General features: G+C 35.4%; 5 protein-coding genes and 1 long non-coding RNA gene across 8 annotated transcripts; 5 read left to right on the top strand and 1 right to left on the bottom strand.

The window, feature by feature from the left end:
* The first annotated feature begins 108 nt into the window (after positions 1 to 108).
* LOC128878606 (beta-1,3-galactosyltransferase 6) lies at positions 109 to 1,914 on the top strand. The gene is made up of 2 exons (XM_054126920.1): positions 109 to 1,215; positions 1,290 to 1,914. The coding sequence occupies exons 1-2, from the start codon at positions 494 to 496 to the stop codon at positions 1,573 to 1,575; spliced, it is 1,008 nt and encodes a 335-aa protein (XP_053982895.1). The 5' UTR covers positions 109 to 493; the 3' UTR covers positions 1,576 to 1,914.
* LOC128878608 (inhibitor of growth protein 5) lies at positions 1,873 to 3,773 on the bottom strand. The gene is made up of 4 exons (XM_054126922.1): positions 3,634 to 3,773; positions 3,003 to 3,455; positions 2,742 to 2,920; positions 1,873 to 2,648 (listed from the first exon to the last, which is right to left on the bottom strand). The coding sequence occupies exons 1-4, from the start codon at positions 3,668 to 3,670 to the stop codon at positions 2,547 to 2,549; spliced, it is 771 nt and encodes a 256-aa protein (XP_053982897.1). The 5' UTR covers positions 3,671 to 3,773; the 3' UTR covers positions 1,873 to 2,546.
* A 371-nt stretch (positions 3,774 to 4,144) lies between these two features.
* On the top strand, positions 4,145 to 5,423 carry LOC128878607 (spindle and kinetochore-associated protein 1-like). Its single transcript, XM_054126921.1, has 4 exons — positions 4,145 to 4,283; positions 4,408 to 4,529; positions 4,613 to 5,060; positions 5,133 to 5,423. Exons 1-4 carry the CDS (start codon positions 4,196 to 4,198, stop codon positions 5,288 to 5,290), a joined length of 816 nt encoding a protein of 271 aa, XP_053982896.1. The 5' UTR covers positions 4,145 to 4,195; the 3' UTR covers positions 5,291 to 5,423.
* A 299-nt stretch (positions 5,424 to 5,722) lies between these two features.
* LOC128878599 (zinc finger protein ZFP2-like) lies at positions 5,723 to 8,514 on the top strand. The gene is made up of 5 exons (XM_054126905.1): positions 5,723 to 6,821; positions 6,917 to 7,060; positions 7,161 to 7,310; positions 7,393 to 7,953; positions 8,018 to 8,514. The coding sequence occupies exons 1-5, from the start codon at positions 5,932 to 5,934 to the stop codon at positions 8,451 to 8,453; spliced, it is 2,181 nt and encodes a 726-aa protein (XP_053982880.1). The 5' UTR covers positions 5,723 to 5,931; the 3' UTR covers positions 8,454 to 8,514.
* Positions 8,515 to 8,704: 190 nt separating this feature from the next.
* LOC128878597 (aftiphilin) lies at positions 8,705 to 13,968 on the top strand. Of its 3 annotated transcripts, none has more exons than XM_054126902.1 (8): positions 8,705 to 8,891; positions 9,411 to 9,527; positions 9,627 to 10,858; positions 10,943 to 11,155; positions 11,218 to 11,364; positions 11,569 to 11,629; positions 11,857 to 11,985; positions 12,123 to 13,968. In XM_054126902.1, the coding sequence occupies exons 2-8, from the start codon at positions 9,425 to 9,427 to the stop codon at positions 12,641 to 12,643; spliced, it is 2,406 nt and encodes an 801-aa protein (XP_053982877.1). In that variant the 5' UTR covers positions 8,705 to 8,891; positions 9,411 to 9,424; the 3' UTR covers positions 12,644 to 13,968. The 3 variants fall into 3 exon arrangements, with proteins under 3 accessions (XP_053982877.1, XP_053982879.1, XP_053982878.1); XM_054126903.1 differs by having other exon boundaries at positions 8,709 to 8,864; XM_054126904.1 differs by lacking the exon at positions 11,857 to 11,985 and having other exon boundaries at positions 12,123 to 13,967.
* A 94-nt stretch (positions 13,969 to 14,062) lies between these two features.
* LOC128878617 (uncharacterized) lies at positions 14,063 to 15,331 on the top strand. Its single transcript, XR_008457448.1, has 3 exons — positions 14,063 to 14,504; positions 14,577 to 14,951; positions 15,197 to 15,331. It is a non-coding gene; the product is annotated as an uncharacterized LOC128878617 (long non-coding RNA).
* Positions 15,332 to 19,487: the final 4,156 nt, after the last annotated feature.

Below are 19,487 nucleotides of genomic sequence, written 5' to 3'. Positions count from 1 at the left end.
ATAATTATGATATGTTTTTTTCATTATTGTGCCTGAAAAACGGGAAAAACTATCTAGTAGTTCACCTACTTTCCGTTGGTGGCGCCAGTTTGTCTGCTGCGCACCCTTAAACAAAATTCCAATAACAACCGTGCGTGTATGCTAATATTTTTTATATTTATTTTTGTGTTTTACCGAAGTAACCAATGCATAAAAAGTTTTAATTAAAGAATATGGAATAACTTGAATCGAATTACAATTTTTTCAAATACAGTTTCAAAACATTGAAAAAGTAATAGTTTAATGTTTAGCTAGGTTAGGTTCGTGTAAATGTGAAGTTCGATATTTACGAAACTCGGCAAGTGCGAACCAATGCGAACAGCTGATTCTCATTGATGGAGTTATACTTCTTGACATAAAAACGAAAGAAATGTTTAATTAATATATTTCATCCATTAATAAGAAAGACGTTGATAAGGATGCCAGCTTGTTAACCTGTGAATCTTAGAAGATAATGATAGAAAGGTTAAGAATGCTCTTTAGCAAAAACCTGCTTGCTAACGTGATTCGAAAAAGGACGTACAAAAAATTGGATATTCTAACATTGCTAATATTATTGATAGTTGCCATTCTTTATGTGCATTATGTGCGTCATACAAAGTGTCAACTCAACAAGCAGGAAGCAAAAAACGAATCAAGATTCAGGCTCGTAATACTGATACTCTCCAATCCTGATAACTTGGAGCGAAGGGCAGTTATTAGGAAAACATGGTTGTCTCAGAAATACGCTACTGTCAAGCATTTATTTGTAATAGGAACTTTAGATATATTGCCAGAGCAAAGAGAAACACTGCAATCCGAGAAACATAAGTTCAATGACTTACTTCTGTTACCAAGGTTACCAGATTCTTATGGGACCTTAACGCAAAAGATTTTATATGCATACAAGGAAGTCTATGAGTATTATGATTTTGATTTCTTAATGAAATGTGATGATGATTCATTTGTTTTGGTACATAAGATTCTCAAGGAATTAGACAAGTGGGAAAGTAAAGGAACAAGGAAGGAATTGTATTGGGGTTTCTTTAATGGAAAAGCTCAAGTTAAGAGAAATGGACCTTGGAAAGAAACAGATTGGATATTGTGCGATTATTATCTTCCTTATGCACTTGGAGGTGGATATGTGTTGTCATATAATTTAGTAAAATTTATTGCATTGAACATGGAAATTCTCAAGTAAGATTTTTGGAAATGTGGAACTTGAATGTTAAGTAATATTATTCAATGTGTTTAACTGTACATATTTTTAGATTGCACAAAGCAGAAGATGTATCTGTTGGTCTTTGGCTAGCTCCATTGGCAAACATTGAGAGAAAACATGATGTGCGCTTTGACACAGAATATAGGTCACGTGGATGTTCCAATCAATACATAGTTACACACAAACGAACTATTGCAAACATGAAAAATATGTATGAGTATTACCAAGCATCTAGAGCATTGTGTACAAAAGAAACAAGAAATCGCATGAGCTATCACTATAATTGGACTGTTCCACCTAGTCAATGTTGCAATGTGCAGCCAGGCATTCCATAGAAAGTAAATGAGTTCTTATAGACTCAGTATTCTAGTCATTACTTTTTTAAACGATTACACATACTTAAATATTTAATTAATTGAGTTTGTTCGTAAGTATTATAATGCTTCTTGCTAGATAACACAAGATTATTAGATCTTAAAATTATTTATTTTAAAATCGAAGTTTTAGCAATTTATACAATAATTGTATCAAAATCTTCAATATACATTAGAACTCTTCTATTAGAGTGCCGAACACTTACTGCTTGTAAATATAATTTGTATATACACTTAAATAGAAATAATAATTAAATGTCTGTTTCTAGAAACCAAATATATTTTTCTCACTTATACATATGAGGCTTGTTCATATATGCATATTTTATTTCAACAAAAAACTTACTTCTACACAGTATCATTTACATTTATAAAATATAAAAACAGTAATAATTTGTAGTTCAATACTTATATAGTAAGACAGAATTTTCATGTGCAGATCACAGATATTCAAAAAACGGCCAAAAAAAGTCAAGCTCTTGTTTGAATTTTTAATTATTTATAATAAATTACTACTTTGTACATCTAAACAAAAAAATAGAAAGAGGATAATGATCGTGGCCGGTTCTCGAATTTCCTTTTCTGTACTAAGCTAATATTTTACTGTATTTTTATTACATCCAACGTTGCTAACAACAGACAATATTACATTTAATATTGTTATTATTAAATATAATATTTTGACCTCTGTATTCTTTGTATTTAATATTATGCAAACGAAGAATTGAACGCTCGCAACATTGGTTGCAATGTGAATTCAGCCTTTAACACTTTCTTTGTTTCTTTTTTTTTTTTTTACAAATTTCCTACCTTTTTATACAAGTTAACCTTGTTTCATGTTGAATCATGAAAAATATTATACGCTAATTTTAGAAATAATGTGCGAGTCTTTTCTTTAAAATAAGTTAATACATTTACGCATTTTCCGGATTTCACTTTTTTTTTCTATCTTGCGTACATTTAGGACAGTACCATTTTCCTTTAGGTTTTGTGGTTAACCCAACACAAGCAAAGTGGAACCATTCTATAGGACACTGTATAAAGACAAAATAATGGAATTATTCATCAAACAAATTAAAAGAAGTCATTAATATTTTGAGAATATATTTAACATAACATGGACTTACATCTGGATTATCACAACCAATCATTTCTCCATAAGAAACCTGGTGGCACAGACAATATGTTGGTTCATTGGGATCAACTGGCATATCTAAAACATCTGCTGGATGTCCAAGTGCTGTAGAATCACCTTGTGCACCACTTCCTACAGCACCAGCAGATGAAGCAGAAGTAACAGAACCACCTGTAACGGATACATATAGAATAAATATTCCTTGTCCTCTTCTTTTTTTCAGTGAAGCAACTCAAACAACCATCAAGTTCACCTTTCTTTTGCTTTTTCCTAGCAGTTTTTGATTCATCTTCGCTACTTGCACCTGCAGCACCTTTCTTTCGTTTCTCCTTTTCTTTTAATTTCTTCCTACCCTTTTTGCTAGCATTATTCTCTTCCTGGGCTCTACTACTATTCAAAGCCTTATCTTGTATTTCAGCTTCAAACCTTGCCAAGTCAGAATCTAGCCTTCTAATATGCTTATCTACTAGTTCGTATGTTTGTATTGCTAGTTGAACTTTATCGTCTCCATATTCTTTTGCTTTGTTGAATAGATTTTGAATATGAGTCAATTGCTCTTTCTTCTTCTCTGGAGATTCTTTCTTTAAATTCTTTAAATAGTCATCTGCCAATTTGTCAATGTCTTTCATTAATCCTTGTGCTCTGGCATCTAGATCTCGCATTAATGTGAAGTTTCTTTGCAGTTCTATAGGTAAATGTTCCAAACCTGAAAGGTTCCAAACAAAATGATTTTTCCAATTTTTATCCTTGTCTTAATGATGGAAGTTTGCGGCAACCAGTTTCAGAATTTCTTTATTTTCGTCTGTCGTGTACGAGTTTATAGAGTATGTAAGAGATGCTGTTGTAGCTACTTAGTTTATTGGGGGGAAAAATGGTACACTTACTGTCTAAATAATGTTCCAGATACAGTGCTGTCGTCATGTTTTCCTTCACTTAATTAAGGAACGAAGGATAACTGCATATCTCATGTAAGATTTACTGAATAATTCCAATGTCTACGAAATGTTTTCAGTCGATATTGATAAATAAACCGTCGAACTAATTAGAAATGAGCGATCGATGGTCGTAGATGGTAGAAGCACAAGCAATAGACATTACTTTTATGGTTGTTAACTATACAACGAAGACGAAACTATAGCGTTTTTCAGGTTCTGAATACGCATGCGTCTTCTAAGAACTATATATGTGAATATAGTTGCGATACTGCTTATCGATAATAAAACATGTCGGAGCAGTAGCGGATATGGTGCCACCTACACGAGAAACGCTAACTTTAATTCAAAATTTGTCAAACCGTTATTCGCAATATACGATAAAATACGTTATTTTTCACTACAAATAGTTATGTTTATCAACCTATAGTGTCAAATTTTTATGTTGAATTGAAAATAGCGTCAATTCGTGCACTTTGATACATTTGTCAAATAAATAAACAACATTTTTGAAATGGCGGCAGTCCAATCTTTCGAAGAAATTTTAGAACGACAATGTGACAAGTTACGAGATCTGCAGACTGCCACAATATTTATTAAGAGTAAGATCGAATTTAAATATCATATTCATATTCTTATTGTTTTGGAAGGCTATTGCGTCCCGTGTATTTTTTTTTTCATTTCTTCCATAGACTTTCCCAAGGTTTTCTATATCATTTTTTCCAGGTAAAGATGCAATCAAAGAAGAGCTATTTCATATGCGCGCAGAAGTCTTGCAGATGTCTGATGGCATCATAGCCCTTAGAAAAATGTTAAATGAAGCAAGGGAACAAAATGATCAATGTAAAGTAAGAATTTTAAACAATATTTTTATACAATATTCTATTAATTTTATCAAGTATTATATCCATATTATACTAAACAAATCTAGGAACTTCTATTGCTTATGAAAGTGTTACATGATAAAAATATGCATATAGAAAGAAATATCCCATCACAGCTAATTAGCGATTATCAGATCAAGGCCAATTCCTTGAACATCATTCATAAGGAAGATTTTCCAAGAATCTCAGAATTACATACTGATAGAAACCAATATGAATCTCCTATAATAGACTGCAAGAAAGCATTATTTAATGAGGCTGAAGTTTACCCTGTAGTGCCTTTAATAACCCAGGATGAATTCAGTGGAATTCCAAAGTATATTATCGGGAGGCAATCCATAGATACTGTGAATAACTTAATAGACTGCATAAATCGCATATTAAAAAAGAAGTACACACTCCTGTCGTTGGGAAAAGCTCATGCTAGAAAGCAAGGGGAGCTGAGTCTGTATCTACATTACAAGAAACAGGAATTGTCTGTTTGCAGTGAGAATGGTAATTTTTTGTAAATCATATATGACATTTTATTTAATTATTAGCGATAAGGTAAAATCCTTTATGTTTCAGAATGTGTGTACTTTTTTACCAAAGAAGATTATGAGAAAGAAACAAAATCTAAGTTGAACAAAATTAAATTAAATTTAATAACAGTTCTAAGACATTGCAGGAGATTGAGGGAACATAGAATAAGGAATGAACTGCAATATGTTATAATAACTAAGTAGAGCATTGTTATATAATATTGTATAATAATTATTTTAAAATATGATCATATGAATTGAGGTGTTCTTATTAGTTTATTACAGAAGAACTGTTATATTATATGTATTTAATATTCTAATAAACTAGGAGAAAATAATTTAATATCCATGATTCTTAATAATAAATTATTTTATTGTATTTGATCATTTTATTTGAATGTAAGGTATTACAAATAAAGTATATGTGAGATTCGTTTTTGTTCGGTTGTCATGACAGCATGTTTGTTGAATATACTCTTCATACATAAACGTGCATAAACGTAGGCGCTCTGTCGAATTGTTTTCACAGTTCAAAGACTCAAGTTTAGTTTGCCATGAAAGAATTGTTCCCTTATCATTTCCAAGGAACGAGGTAATCGACTCCGAAGTACTTGAGGTACACCCCCTAATGAAGTAGAATGCTAATAATTTCTACTACTTACAGTTCAACAATAAAAATACTTTTTTAATGTAGCAAATAGTAAACAGTAATAAATAACGTTGTAAACGAGCAAACAGATAATTACTCAAATTCTTGGAATTAAAATATATAAGAGAGATATAAATTATACCTGTCTTCTGACACTGAATTTCAAATTAAACAAGAAAAAATACAGCTTTGTAAAATGAATATCGGGCAAGCAGAATCAATTAGTACTTTGAGTGAACATGAAGATGAGATTGATGATTTTGAGGGATCAATAATTTGGTCACAGGATGAACCGCTTTCCTCAAATGAAATCCTTGATTTCATCCCTAATTCTGAGAAGCAAAATCATTTTAAATCTCTTTGCCGATTATGTGCAGGAGAAACTCCTAGTCCTATTTATATTTATTCTGAATTTGGAGAATCTTTGAGACTCTTAGATAAAATAAATACGTGTCTAAGCATCAAGGTGAAGAAAACTGATCCTCTTCCAAAACAACTCTGTCCAATGTGCGTTGAAAAGATCACCTGGTGCAATGAATTTGATGCTCAGTGTATCAGAGCTGAAGAAACTCTCCTTGAAATTTTGAAGCAGAAACATTCTTTCAAGAATAATGAAAGTGATATAAACTGTTTAGAAAACACTGATGTCTGTCCATTGTGTATAGAGGGACGTATGAGAATCTTTGAAGAAGACAAAGAAAATAGAAAAGACACAGAGTTGTATGATAGTGACATCGTATTGGAAAGCAGCGACGAAGAACAAATTCCAAGCGTGCTTAGAGCTGATGAAGAAGCTGACAGTGAATCTATAACATTGTTTTGTTTGGGAACAAAACAAAAGTACTTAAAATGTGGAGCTTGCATGAATCTCTATCACACAAAGGAGAATTTAGATGAGCATAAATGTAAACCCAACTTACAATGTACTTCTAAACCATACAAGTGTGACATATGCTTAGCTACTTTCACATTTGAAGAGCGGTTACAATTCCATCAACAGTTTCATAAAGATGCAAAAGCATTATACTGTGAAATTTGTAAAATTACTTTTGGAAAGGAACTAAAATTGTTTTATCATTATAAGAGGTATTGACAATCCAATACATTTTATTTTGAGAAGTTAACTATACGACTAATACATCTAAAAACTTCTACTAACTTCTACTTAATTTTATTTTCAGGTATCACTGCAAAGATGGTAGAGTGTCCTGCTTGCAATGTGGAAAACTGTTTGAGAATCAAGATGGTTTAAAGAAACATGTTTGCGTCGACGGAAAAACAAGACCTCACGTGTGCGAGGTGTGCTCTAAGGGATTTTGTGATGGGTACGTGAGGCGATATTTATAGTGATATTACGTAAATCTTCATGTAAATTTTACAATTATTTACTTAAAATAGAACGATACATGTTAATCTTTCTATTAGGTATACCTTAAAGCGTCATGTGGTAACTCATCTTCCAGAAAAGCCATACAAATGTCCTGAATGCTCCAAGAGCTTTACCCAAAAGTCAAGGTTGAATAAACATATAGCCAGTCACAGCATAATTTTAGAAAATAGTCAAACAATTTGGAGGTGGTATATTTTTGGCTATTTTTTTTCTATTACAATGCTTTGTACCATGTAAAGGCATAAAAACAATTTATTTTTTATAAAGATGCGTTCGTTGCGGAGAAGCTTTCGGAACCTGCGAGATTGCAGACGAGCATTGTAAAATACACGAGGAAAAAATTAGTCTTATCGAAGAATTGCAAGCATTGAAGCTGTACCATTGTGAATTCTGTAGTAGCCACTTTGTAGACATGGATCATCTAAAAATCCATCGGGAGTCACATGTAGTGGAAAAACCATATTCATGTAATTGGTGTGGTTCCCTGTTCAAGTCCTTTGCAGAAGCTGTTCTTCACTGGAAAGAACATCCGAGAATATTTAAAGTTCTGGTGGTATTTTTGTGTGAAATCTGTGACAGAGATGTTAAAGAATTATCGCTGCTATACAAGCACAAGCAAAAAAGGCATCAGCCTTTACCCAGGAAGACTGAGAAAGGCGAACAGAAATTCATTTGCGAACTTTGCGGAAACGTTTTCGCAGGTATCGAAGAAATTCAAGAGCATGGGAAATATAGGTGCTCAAAATTTCCTTGTGATATCTGTGGCAGCCTTTTACCAACTGCAAATTCTTTGAATGCGCACAAAAGAAGACACAGTGGACTGAGACCGTACGTACAGAATAATTTTCTTCATATTATATTGAAAATAACAAAATGTTTCATTTCCACACAGATATGTCTGCAACATTTGTGGAAAAAGCTACACTCAATCGAGTCATATGTGGACTCATAAGAGGTTCCACATGGGTGTCAAACCATACGCTTGCGAGTACTGCGATCAAAGGTTTACGATAAAACCTGACTTAGCGGATCATACTCGGAAGAAGCACACCAGAGAACGACCATTCAAGTGCGAAGTCTGTAACAAAGCCTTTTTAACAGGGTCTGTATTTTATCAACACAGACTGATACACCGAGGAGATCGCAGATACAAATGTCACTACTGCGAGAAAGCGTTCACTCGAACGGAAGCTTTAAATAATCATATAAAAATTCATACTGGTGAGAAACCACATGCCTGTGATGTTTGTGGAAGATGTTTCAGACAGAAGGGGGACATGAGAAAGCATAGGCGTACACAACATGCTGTTAAGCAAGATGCAAAATAGATTAAAATAAAATAGTATTTAAATATATTATAGTATGAAATAGTGGAATAAACATTTTGTGTAAAATTAATAAAATGAACATCCATATTGATGTAATATATAATATAATTATATTTCAATACACAAATATTAAACTGAAAACAATTATTTTTGTTAATGTATGGAGTTTTGAATATTCTTAGATAATCTAAAGGATTTGAAAAGACGCGCAACGACAGGTACGAACAGGTGCGCAGAAGCAACATGTACTTGCGTATAGAACAGGTGATTCGACTGATGATCTCGTGATTCACTGAACCTCATGGTTCTAACAAGTTGCAATCGTCATTAATCAAGATTGCGTGTGTCGATGAGGACTGACTCGAACAAAACCGAAACAATGACGAACGACAGATAAAGCAATTACGACAGGTGCTCCACGTACCTACCTATTCTTTTGTAAGTCGGTGTCTCTTGATCTTGATTTTTCCTTTAAATGTTTAACAACTTAATTTCTGTTTACGAGGGTACAATTCTTAGCGTCCATATCAATTTTATAGACACGTCTTAACATTATTTCGCTAAATATTTTTACATTATTGTTCTGATGCGTACCTAACCTAGTTTAATTTGACATATGTATTTTGTCGCGGTAAAAGATGGAATTTTTAATTTCCTTTGGAAACGCTTGTATCATTTTTTAAAAAAAATAGTAAACATTGCGAATAATTTCAAGTTTGACCTATTCGGAATAAACAAGATGTACCAAATGTGCGTGGAAAAGTAGACAAAGACATTTTGTATGATTAATATTATTTCAAGTGTGAATAATTTTAATGAAATCAGACATACAACGTGAAAGATTTAAAGGAAAATAAGATGTTACAAAGAAATCTATAGTTTTTATGCTGGGTTTTTCGAGTGAAATAAAACAGTGCTCTAAAATATATATTATACTAAACATATTGTACATTTTAGAATATTGGTGAAGGATGGCGATTCCACCACTGGTTAGTTCTACACCTCCTCCATTGGATAATTTTGGAGATTCTGAGGAAGATGAGTTCGGGGACTTTACAACTGGAGGCATAGATGGTAATTTTTACTTATCTTTACTTCTCTTGACAACAAAATGTGGAGTGAATGGATTATCAAGCTTCTTTTGTCATTAACATATTAATGATTACATTCTAGGACTGTCCATATCATCAGAATCACCGCATAAGCTTATGACACCTATCCAGACACCTTTAACATCCCAAAATACTTCACCAAAAGTAAATGGTATTCCAGAAACATCCAACAAGATTTCTCAACCTACTGTCTTAAAATCAACCATTTCAGAGGACCTTTTAATTCTTGAAAAGACAGAGAATAGTATAAGCAACATTAAGCTGAAAACAGAGGAAAACCCCAGTGAAACGAGTGATTATAAAAAGAATTTGGAAAACGTAAACAACAGTGACACTGAAAATAGCATAGACAAAGGAGTTCCAAAAATTGATATAGCAAGTGAAAGTAGTAGTTTTGGGGAGAGTGAACAGGAAGCTTCTCCTAATAATTTGGAGGACATAGAACCATTGAGTCTGGATTTGGGAGATCCAACCATTGCTCCAGATGTGATACAACCTTTGGATGATGATTTCTATGATTATGAACAATTCGAAGACTCTCAGAATTGGATATCCAACACCAATGTACCTACTACAGACATTCCAAAAACCAATTACTTAAAATTCCAAGAAACAGAAGAAGTATCAAATAATTTGAACGCGGTAACCAAAAATTTCGATTTAGACGATAAACAAGATGTAAGTTTAGATGTCAAAAGTGAAAAGTCAATAGAAGAAAGCCGATGTGTAGAAAACCCAAATGTACCTAATGAAAAGGATGTCTTTGAGTCTGAGAACAATGATTCTAAATCCGTGAACGTTAAATACTCGGAAGACTCTGAGCGTATTGAAGAGAATTGTTTAAATATAAATGAATTGAAGAATACCGAAGATGAAGTTGTTGGGAGTTTCTATGAGTTCTCTGAAAACAAAAGCTTCCATGAAGACAATTTTTTAGCCTCTGCACCACTGCCAGATAACTTCAGTTGTTCGAGCGAGGAGTTTGGCGACTTCAAATGTGATTCAGAGCTTGAGGTTTCCGCCAAACCCTTTCAATCAGAGTTTCACGATAGTTTAGCACAGGCTAGTGAAAAGAGGGACGGAACGATAGTCGAAGATGACGATTTTGGAGATTTTACTAATTTCTCCAATCAAGCACAGGCTGAAAAAGTTGATCTAATAAGTGTACCTGATAAAGACCAGGATGATGATTTTGGCGACTTCAACGACTTTGAAACAGCTCTTGAGCAGCCTGTGGTGGAACATCCACCATTAAGCTTGAAGGAATCGATTTCTCGGATAGAAAATAAAAATGTAAGTTTTTTGTATTAAATTGTTATAAAAATTTAATTTTTCCTCTTCCATAATCTTAATGTTTTATTGAAAAAATTTGTGCAGGCTGTTAACAAAATAGAAGATATAATAACGACATTGTTTCCAACGAATTTGGAGCAATGCGAAATTCAAGTACAGTCACTGATAACCCAAACAGATTACATCTGGCAGAGCGTCAAGAGCGTAGAGGAAACGAACGCTTTGACATACCAATGGGCAAACAGCACTAGTAACAACATGTTGTTAAACTCTCTTGGCATTGACTCTCGCAATATAGTAAGTGTATATATATTATAATCAACAATAGAATATTTATCTTTGCATAATTTTTTTTTAAGTTGTTTGGACCAAGGTGGAACCCGAACATTCCCAGATTTGCAGCAAACCTTGGTTTTACTCCATTGGAACCAATTAAAGCCCCAACTGACATTCAACCAGTTGCCACAATAAGTACCAGTAAAACTCAAGGTTCAATCCACTCCGAAGTAAGTGTTTATTTACTAATTGATGCAGTAGTTTCGTTACTTTACGTTAGTATAAAAAAATTGATAGACAGAGACATTGAAGTTAATGTACTTTTGAAGAATAATGATTCAAAAGTTCAATTGCCGTGGATACTTTCGAAAGTTATAAACAACACTCCACACAACGCGTTTCGATTATAATTAATAACAATAAAACCCCATTAGGAAGTACCTGCTGCTCAATTCGATTGGAATAGTTCTGGGCTTGTTAATCCTTTAGAAGCTAGTAAGTATTAAATGTAATGTGTGTTTGCGTCATTATTTTATTTTTGCCTTATCGCTGCTTCTTTTCACAAAGCATCATGATGTAAATAGAAAAGCAAATATTAAGAAATTCGAATTAGAAATTTTTACTGATTTTTATTAGTTACTTTGCTTCTGTGATATTTGCATTAATTTATTGCTAAGTGTGCTAATCACTGGGTAAATTCTTTGGTGAATCGTGCAATCTAGGTGGTGGGTTATCCGCTCTTCTACCTTTGGACTTTCTATGTCCTTTCGATCCTCTACTAACATCCCACAGTTCCGCCAACTCTGAATCCTATCGTCGACCAAGTAGCGCCAGGAATCTTGTAAATCACCGTAAGTGTTGAGCTTAGTGTTCCATAACTTGTATGTTGTAGATAGAAACCTTGAAAGCACTTAAACTTTTCTGTACAAAATTGTTCTGAACATGCAGAACTGTCGTGTTTTAAATACAGATTTTCTTCGCATAACAGATATCTCGGATATAAATGGTCGGGAGCGAAGCAACTCAGTTTCGAAGGCAGAGACATCCGACTCTTTGGAGAACGATGTTATGAAGATGCAAAAACGTTTGCAGCCTTCAAAGATGATAGAACCTTTGCCAACGCCTCGTGCAGCGGACTGGAAGAGGAAGACGGATCTTGACTTGGGCCACAAACTGAGGAACCCTGGGCCTCCAAGAAGTGCTCCAACAGAGAAACAATTTCTACAAATGGAGAAGCACATAACAACTGACAGACAATACTTGGGACCTGAAAAATCGAATTTAGGTGATATTTATCGCGGGAAGTCGGTGAATAAGAGATCATCTGGATGTGAACACGTGGTGATGGACAGATTTGGTCGAGTTATGCCAATACAACCTGAAACCGCTCGAGTTCTGAACAGATTGCCCGATCTTTCCTTTCTGAGTGCCAGGACTCTGATGCTTGATCGTGAACAAAAACAGATCACTTGCGAGCTGGGTGTGACGAGTCGCAAGATGCCTGGCTGAGTAACGTCGGTCTGAGCGCGAGTTTGAAAGGTCAGGACATTGGTAGATCTCTGCCCTGTGGATGCATCGACGTGGCGTAGAAACGAAGGAGAAAAGACGTTCTGTTAACCTTTCAAACCCGCGCTTGGACCGACTTTCGATATCAGCTTGTTCCCCTTTGAAATCATCCGACTGCTAAGATATTCTGTAGGTACTCTTTAACCGTTGAACAGGTTTCTATGGAGTGTATAAAATATCTGTTCCCCTTTTTGAAAAATTAAAATGACCGGGATGGTAATGTTTGAGAAATACTGTTCTCCGTTATAGATTCCGTACTCTTTGTGCACGAGACATGTAAAATAGAAAACTGTTACTTTGTTCACGAAATAGAGTCATGATAGTTGATCATTTCAGGTTATGATATTGAGAATTAATTTCTCAAGTGGGGATATATATATATATGATTTGTTTTTAAAGGTGTCGGTACTGTTGTTAACGTAAACATCACTTAGAACGTGTGATATGAATGTTTTGTAACTGGTAATTGTTGTGTTTGGTTAGGTTTGATAGCATACTTCTCTTTGTTTTTACACTTCTGGTATTGTTGCGTAGGTGATTGTTATTTGGAATAAGACATGGACCAATCTAGTTTACATAGCTGTTGACAGCTGTTTAGTATAATAATGTGATTTTGTCATGTTTTAACATATATCTGTCTGTGAAAAGCACGTGTTTAGATTTTCGTGTGTATTGACTCTGTTCCGTGAGCAAGGCACAGAGGTGTGCAAGGTAGTGGCACTGTTATATTTAAAGGTAAATGTCATAAATACAGTTGACGTTTAGAAGTGATTTAAAAGAATGATGGTACGATGAAACTGTGAATAAATATGAGAGTATTCGAGTATTAAACTGAGTGAGAAACTTAATAGAAAATGCTGATGTATTCAATGTTTGATAATTATCTTTTTTTCTAGTAGACGGAGTGTCCTTATTATAATGCAATGATTCTGAAATTCGCTCAAGTATTTTGTTATTAACACTGAAAGGACTTGAGACGAAGGTTCTACTTAAATTGAGGCGACTGTAGAAAAAGAGAACGTATAAGTGATATATCTTTCATGATGATTCTAACGTACTGTTATTTGTAATATAATGTAAAAGTATTTATATTTTAAGTTTTATTAATTCTTAACGGTATTGTTGAAGTGTCGTTTTAACACTTTAAGCGTTTGTTTTATAGATCACTAAGCAGACTGCTCATTCTTAATTTTTCTTCTATGTTTACACACGTTAAAATAAAAATTGATTTACCACGTATAAATACTTTTAGTACGTAGTGTTATAGATAAAAGAATCCTTATTAATTACACATTTAATTAATTATTAGAAGGTATCAGTAGCGCCATCGGTGGGGAAATGACCAAGTTTGTAGTGAAAATAATTTCCATTGTAACTATTAGATGGCGCTGGTTTAATATCTGTGGCGCTCTCTTATAGAAACGGTGAAAACTATTAGTATCAGAAGCTTGAGCGATTTGCCACCGATGGCGCCACTGGCGCTATTATTATTAGTATGTTTCAGTGATTGGCTGGTACCAGGGAGCGGTCGCTATATTATTGTCGTTTACATTTTTAAAATGTCGCACTGAATGTGTGATGATACGATGTATATTCTAAATACTGACAAACGTTCAAAGTATATGAAATTCAAATAGAAAAATTCATCAGACAGGATCATGAAACGAAGATGTGGTTTTCAAACAACTAAATGGATGTAGTATGGAATTATATTAATGGAGCTCATCAAAACTAGTGACCACGTTGAGGACTCCTGCACTATAGAAAATAGTCTAAAGTTTGGATAGAGTAAACAGTACTCATGGTATCATAATAGAATTTATACAGTATTATACAGTATTTATACATTTGGTTGTATAGATAGTTTATGATCCAGGGACTCGAATCGTGCCCATCACTATACATCAGGCGGTGTCGTGCGCCGGCTGGTACGGCCAGGTACCAAATGCCACAAGGTCACCGCTCGTGCGCCCGCGTGCAGAGGAAGGGGTTCCCGCCAGATGATGAAGCGGCGGGGAAGAAGAGGGACAGAGAGAGACCTTTATTGTGCTGGTCGACTTGCACCCGTAAGGCGCGCAGCCAATGAACAGTGAGATAACAGGTGAAAGAACACACACGTCGTCCCAAGAGACGGTGAAGACGCCGTTCTCGGCAGGAATAAATTTTTCTAAATTGTCCACCGCTCACCAAGAATTCAAATGATTCACAAACCTTCCTCTCCGCATTGGCACGACGTGGTACGGCGTAACCGGTACTATTATTTTTTTCTCCCGACGACGCGGTTAATGAATAACCCGAATGGGTTCAGAAATAGATCTTAAATACGGCTTTTCTCTTCGGTTTTCTTTTTCGACAGTCTCAATCGTTTCTGCTTTGCTTTATATTTCAATTGAAATTCATTTTCATTCACTTGGAAGTGAACTTCTATTTTATTGGAACGATTTAATTCTAGCTCATTAAATACACAATTTTTATAATTATACTGTTTTCCTTCAGCGTGCCTTGGCTGAGTAAAAAATGCGCAAATTATTCTACCTGGAAACAAACTCAACGGAGATGAATGCAAACAAGATGAACTTACCTGACTCAGGAACAGGACCATTCCAAACTTTGCTCTTTCCGCAATCTCAGTGGAACCAAAGAATTTGGAGCATGTATTAGTCCAGAAAGTTCGTGCCAATTTTTAAGAAAACTTCAAAGGCACGTTTCAATTGTAATATACATTTATTTATATGTGTATATATATATATTTATATATAATTAGAAAACATCAAATTTCCAGTAAAGTACTTTTAAACAGTTGTCCGAATACTTGTTGCTTCAACATTTCTGTCGATTAATTCCTTTTTTCTTGTTAATTTCCCAACTATATATGTATATATGTATATATGTAAAAAAAAAAATTGCTATTTATGCAAGTTGGGAAATTAACAAGAAAAAAGGAATTAATCGACAGAAATGTTGAAGCAACAAGTATTCGGACAACTGTTTAAAAGTACTTTACCGGAAATTTGATGTTTTCTAATTCGCACGGAGCAATAAACTAATGTGTTTACGTTACAAACTCTGCTGTAAATGGTTCGTCATAACAATCGTACAAATACTTATTGCTTCTATACTTTCACCCACTTTTCGCATCTTTTTGTTAATTTCTTTTCTTTTTGTTAATTTGTTTTGTAAAAAAAAAAAAAGAAAAAAGTTAAGAAGTTACAATTTCACATAGTTTTTATGGAAATCGATCGGTGTACGAATACATTCTACACCCACTGTAATTGAACCCGCTGATTATAATTTCGAATAACGATCCATTATTCCCTTTAAGATTTGTTTAACATCCGTGTGGCAACGTCGCAGGTATTCCATCTCCAAATACCGCTGCAGGTACAGGACTCGCCCCACGTGGTCCTCAGGCAGGACCCCCTCTCCGCGCATGTGCGGTCCCAGGAAGCCACCCCTCCATTAGACAAAAGCGCCTGGCCCACAATTAGTCGTTCGCTGACCGCGGCCGCGTGAACCTCGTACGCGCGCGCCATGAACTGATCAAACCAAGAGTCGCTCTCGTGCTTCTCTCGCGTTTCTTTTTTCCCCCTCACCTTTCCTCCTATTTTTTTTTTTCATTTATCTATCCCCGCGGTCTTCGTTCGGACAATAGCAAAACGCGCGTGGCTGCAAAGAATCTATCGCGAGTCTCGATCGAGAGGAGTCGATCCCGGTGGACCGGAGTGCATCTCGAACGTGTAACGTTTCCGTCCTTGTCGAAGGGTGCATCCACAGGAGTCGCCGGCGGAAACAGTGGAGAAAATATAGTTGTAGTGTCGAACAGTGTGCAGTGAGAAGGACGGTGCGATGGCAGTGGCTGCGGGGCCACGCCGCCCACGCACGCTTCTCCTCGGTTATGAACTCGCTTCCGGGAATAGTTTTGGAGCGAGGACTCTGTGCTCGGTGTTCGCAGGACTTCCGCTGATCCTGGTCCTCGCCGGTGTCGCGCAGGTCGCCGCTAGTAGACTGTGTAAGTGATTTTCCTTGTAACCTTGACCGTTGGGGCGGTAAAAAAGATTCTCTTGTAACCGTTACGGGATTATCCTTTAGAAAATTACGAGGACCTTCTGGGATCCTTTTGAGGTATCTAGGTAACGTTTACTATTCCCGGATGTTAATGCTTTGATATGTTCACGCCGGCGCGGCACTGCTATTTGTGTTTCTCGGCATAGGGCGGCGCTGTGGTGCACGGCATCTGATAGACGCGCGAACGTGAGCCACCGGTGGCACACGCCGCCCGACGGATCGTATATGCGCGAGCCACCGGTGGTACACGCCGCCCGATGGATCAATAAATTGTGAGCCACCGGTGGTACACGCCGCCGCGAACGTGTTAAGCTTGTTTTTGGACGCATACGGGAAAAAATGTTCCGTTAAGTTGATACGAAATTTACATTCTTGTTTCTTAAAGGGAATAATAGTAAATTGAAAAAAACATTTGGTTATTCGACACGAACAAATTTTGTTTAGCACGCGAAATAATGCGCGATAAGATACAAACTGTTTTTGTAATCAATTCCTTTCCGTAATATTATTATTCCGTAATGTTAGTATTCGACACGGGACACGCGAAAGTCTGTATTAGTACGAGAAACATTTTTTTGTTCAATGTTTTGAAGCGAAGGCGCGATAACCTCGAGCATTAGCGAAATGTAATCAAGTTTGGCGAGAATCGACTTTTGGGAGAAACAGACCGAAATTTGTTTCGCTCTCGACAGTCGCAAACTTCTAAACGAAGAGTTTCAATTAATTTTGTCGGGAGTTCGGTTTAAATTTTTTTAGAAGAATTTTCAATATTTTTCGTAAGTCTACTTCGAAGATTTCCTTTTGTTGATAACAGCTGGCAAAGTAACATTTTTACAAAGCGACATTGTTACTCGATTCGACGTGTTATTTTATTTTGGTTCAAATTATTCGATTCGAGTTTGAGTAAAATATTCATTCGGAGGAATATGTTGGAACGATTCAGAGCAATATAGAAGTAAAAAAATATTCAGAACGTAACTGTAGCGTTTGCTACCATTCCGAAGCTTCGCGTTAACTAAACAATTCCATAAAGTCGGACGTGCACACTCTCACTCGCTATTGTTCCGTGGGATGAATGGAGGCAATTGAATTTCTTTTCCCCAGACTATACGGTACAAAGTTTATAGTTTAGAAAACTGTACAATTCTCTTTGTCGAGTAGAGTGTATTCTCAAAGTCTGAGCATTAATCTTCTTTATTTTTCTTGTCTTTCTTGAAAAATGCAGTTTTGATTAACTGCTAGTTTTCGTAACGTTTAATTGTCGCTATTGGTAATTTCGAGAAACAAAAATTTATCGTGGAAGATACGACACCGAAAGAATTGTACGATGATGCAATTTCCGCGACCTTGAAAGTATTCGTACGACTTCCTTCAAGGTCACTAGTAGTTTCAAGCTGAAAAATGCCTGTGTATATTTAAATTTTGCTAGATCGATGCATTTTAGGGATGAAAAAAATTATTTTAATTAGTGAATCAGTATTAGGAGATCGTCTTTAGGAGCGTGTTAATTAAATTCGCTGCATTGATTAGTACAGGAAATTCCATGAACGTTTGTTGGTATTCGAACACGCCATTCTCGATCTAATTCTGGTACTGTTACAAACACCTAGCCGAGATAGCGGCCGTTTTTGCATCGAAACATCTCTTGGCACTGCTTTCTCCTTCCCTCGGTACTTAGGCGACTCGTAACGTGTGCTTTTCCTTGATCGTTCGACTTTTTAAAAATCCCACCTCGCCCGAGAATGCAGCTAACGAATCGAGTTGAATTTACCGTTACCTGTTTACCTGTGTAACAAGACCCAAATAGGACTCCGGTAGACATTAGAAAATCGATATCCTTCGGCGAGCCGCAACATTTATCATCGTGTAAAATAATATTCCCTGCGATCGAAGCTTCCAGTATACAGTGGGTGTAGAATGTATTCGTACGTCGATCAATTTCCCAAAAAACTTTTGGGTGAGATTGCAATTCCTTAAATTCTTTTTTTATAATCTATTTTGATCTACTACTATCAGTAAATATAATTAATTATATTATATTAATAGATGTAAATTAATGTAAATGTCTTCTCTTTTCACGAAGTTTTAAAAATTAAACAGTTGCGCGAATACTTATTGCTTCGATATTTCTATCGATTAATTGTTTTTTTTTCTTGTTAATTTCGTAACTTGCATAAATAGCTATTTTCTTTTTGTTATCTATCTATCCCAGAGATTTCCGAGAATATCTAGAGTATCATTGTTTATAAATAGTTAATGAATTACAATTTTACATAGTTTTTTTTCGAAATTGATCGGTGTAGGAATACTTTCTACATCCACCGTATTAACGATAAGGTGTCGTTAAAGTCCTCGTGTCCAGTATTACGCCATTTTGTACAGTATCGTAAAGAAGTGCGACCTCGACAAAATTTAAAAAGAAATATGCACACAGTGTGCCTTATCTGACAAACTTTGCATTCGTCGACGTGATTGTGCCATATTAAGTGGGGAATCACATTTACGCGATACTTATTTCGATACCGTCTAACAATAAGCATCTCGATGGTAATTTATAACAATTTAAGGAAGAATTGTAGCTGGATACAAATTGTTAATTGTTTCGATCATCGTTAATTATTGCAAAATTAACCCTTTGCACTCGAGAGGTGGCTCTCACTCACTATCAGGTTTCGCGCAGCAAATCTACAATACCTAATGTTATTCTAATCTGCAATTCAAT

Source organism: Hylaeus volcanicus, chromosome 6, assembly GCF_026283585.1.
Source record: "Hylaeus volcanicus isolate JK05 chromosome 6, UHH_iyHylVolc1.0_haploid, whole genome shotgun sequence".
Lineage (NCBI taxonomy): Eukaryota > Metazoa > Arthropoda > Insecta > Hymenoptera > Colletidae > Hylaeus > Hylaeus volcanicus.
Note: the sequence above shows the minus strand (reverse complement) of the source record. Positions and strands in the feature narration are given on the sequence as shown.

What these genes read in the sequence shown, in the direction of transcription:
- LOC128878597 (XM_054126902.1), top strand. Translation starts at nt 9,425, where the DNA reads ATGGCGATTCCACCACTGGTTAGTTCTACACCTCCTCCATTGGATAAT. An exon ending in TACAACTGGAGGCATAGATG is followed by an intron (nt 9,528 to 9,626) that starts GTAATTTTTACT and finishes ATTACATTCTAG; the next exon opens with GACTGTCCATATCATCAGAA. An exon ending in TGTTAATCCTTTAGAAGCTA is followed by an intron (nt 11,630 to 11,856) that starts GTAAGTATTAAA and finishes CGTGCAATCTAG; the next exon opens with GTGGTGGGTTATCCGCTCTT.
- LOC128878608 (XM_054126922.1), bottom strand. Translation starts at nt 3,670, where the DNA reads ATGACGACAGCACTGTATCTGGAACATTATTTAGACA. An exon ending in TCTGGAACATTATTTAGACA is followed by an intron (nt 3,456 to 3,633) that starts GTAAGTGTACCA and finishes GGAACCTTTCAG; the next exon opens with GTTTGGAACATTTACCTATA. An exon ending in TTGGTTGTGATAATCCAGAT is followed by an intron (nt 2,649 to 2,741) that starts GTAAGTCCATGT and finishes GTCTTTATACAG; the next exon opens with TGTCCTATAGAATGGTTCCA.
- LOC128878599 (XM_054126905.1), top strand. Translation starts at nt 5,932, where the DNA reads ATGAATATCGGGCAAGCAGAATCAATTAGTACTTTGAGTGAACATGAA. An exon ending in TCTAAGGGATTTTGTGATGG is followed by an intron (nt 7,061 to 7,160) that starts GTACGTGAGGCG and finishes TCTTTCTATTAG; the next exon opens with GTATACCTTAAAGCGTCATG. An exon ending in AATAGTCAAACAATTTGGAG is followed by an intron (nt 7,311 to 7,392) that starts GTGGTATATTTT and finishes TTTTTTATAAAG; the next exon opens with ATGCGTTCGTTGCGGAGAAG.
- LOC128878607 (XM_054126921.1), top strand. Translation starts at nt 4,196, where the DNA reads ATGGCGGCAGTCCAATCTTTCGAAGAAATTTTAGAACGACAATGTGAC. An exon ending in AACAAAATGATCAATGTAAA is followed by an intron (nt 4,530 to 4,612) that starts GTAAGAATTTTA and finishes AAACAAATCTAG; the next exon opens with GAACTTCTATTGCTTATGAA. An exon ending in GTCTGTTTGCAGTGAGAATG is followed by an intron (nt 5,061 to 5,132) that starts GTAATTTTTTGT and finishes TTTATGTTTCAG; the next exon opens with AATGTGTGTACTTTTTTACC.
- LOC128878606 (XM_054126920.1), top strand. Translation starts at nt 494, where the DNA reads ATGATAGAAAGGTTAAGAATGCTCTTTAGCAAAAACCTGCTTGCTAAC. An exon ending in TTGAACATGGAAATTCTCAA is followed by an intron (nt 1,216 to 1,289) that starts GTAAGATTTTTG and finishes ACATATTTTTAG; the next exon opens with ATTGCACAAAGCAGAAGATG.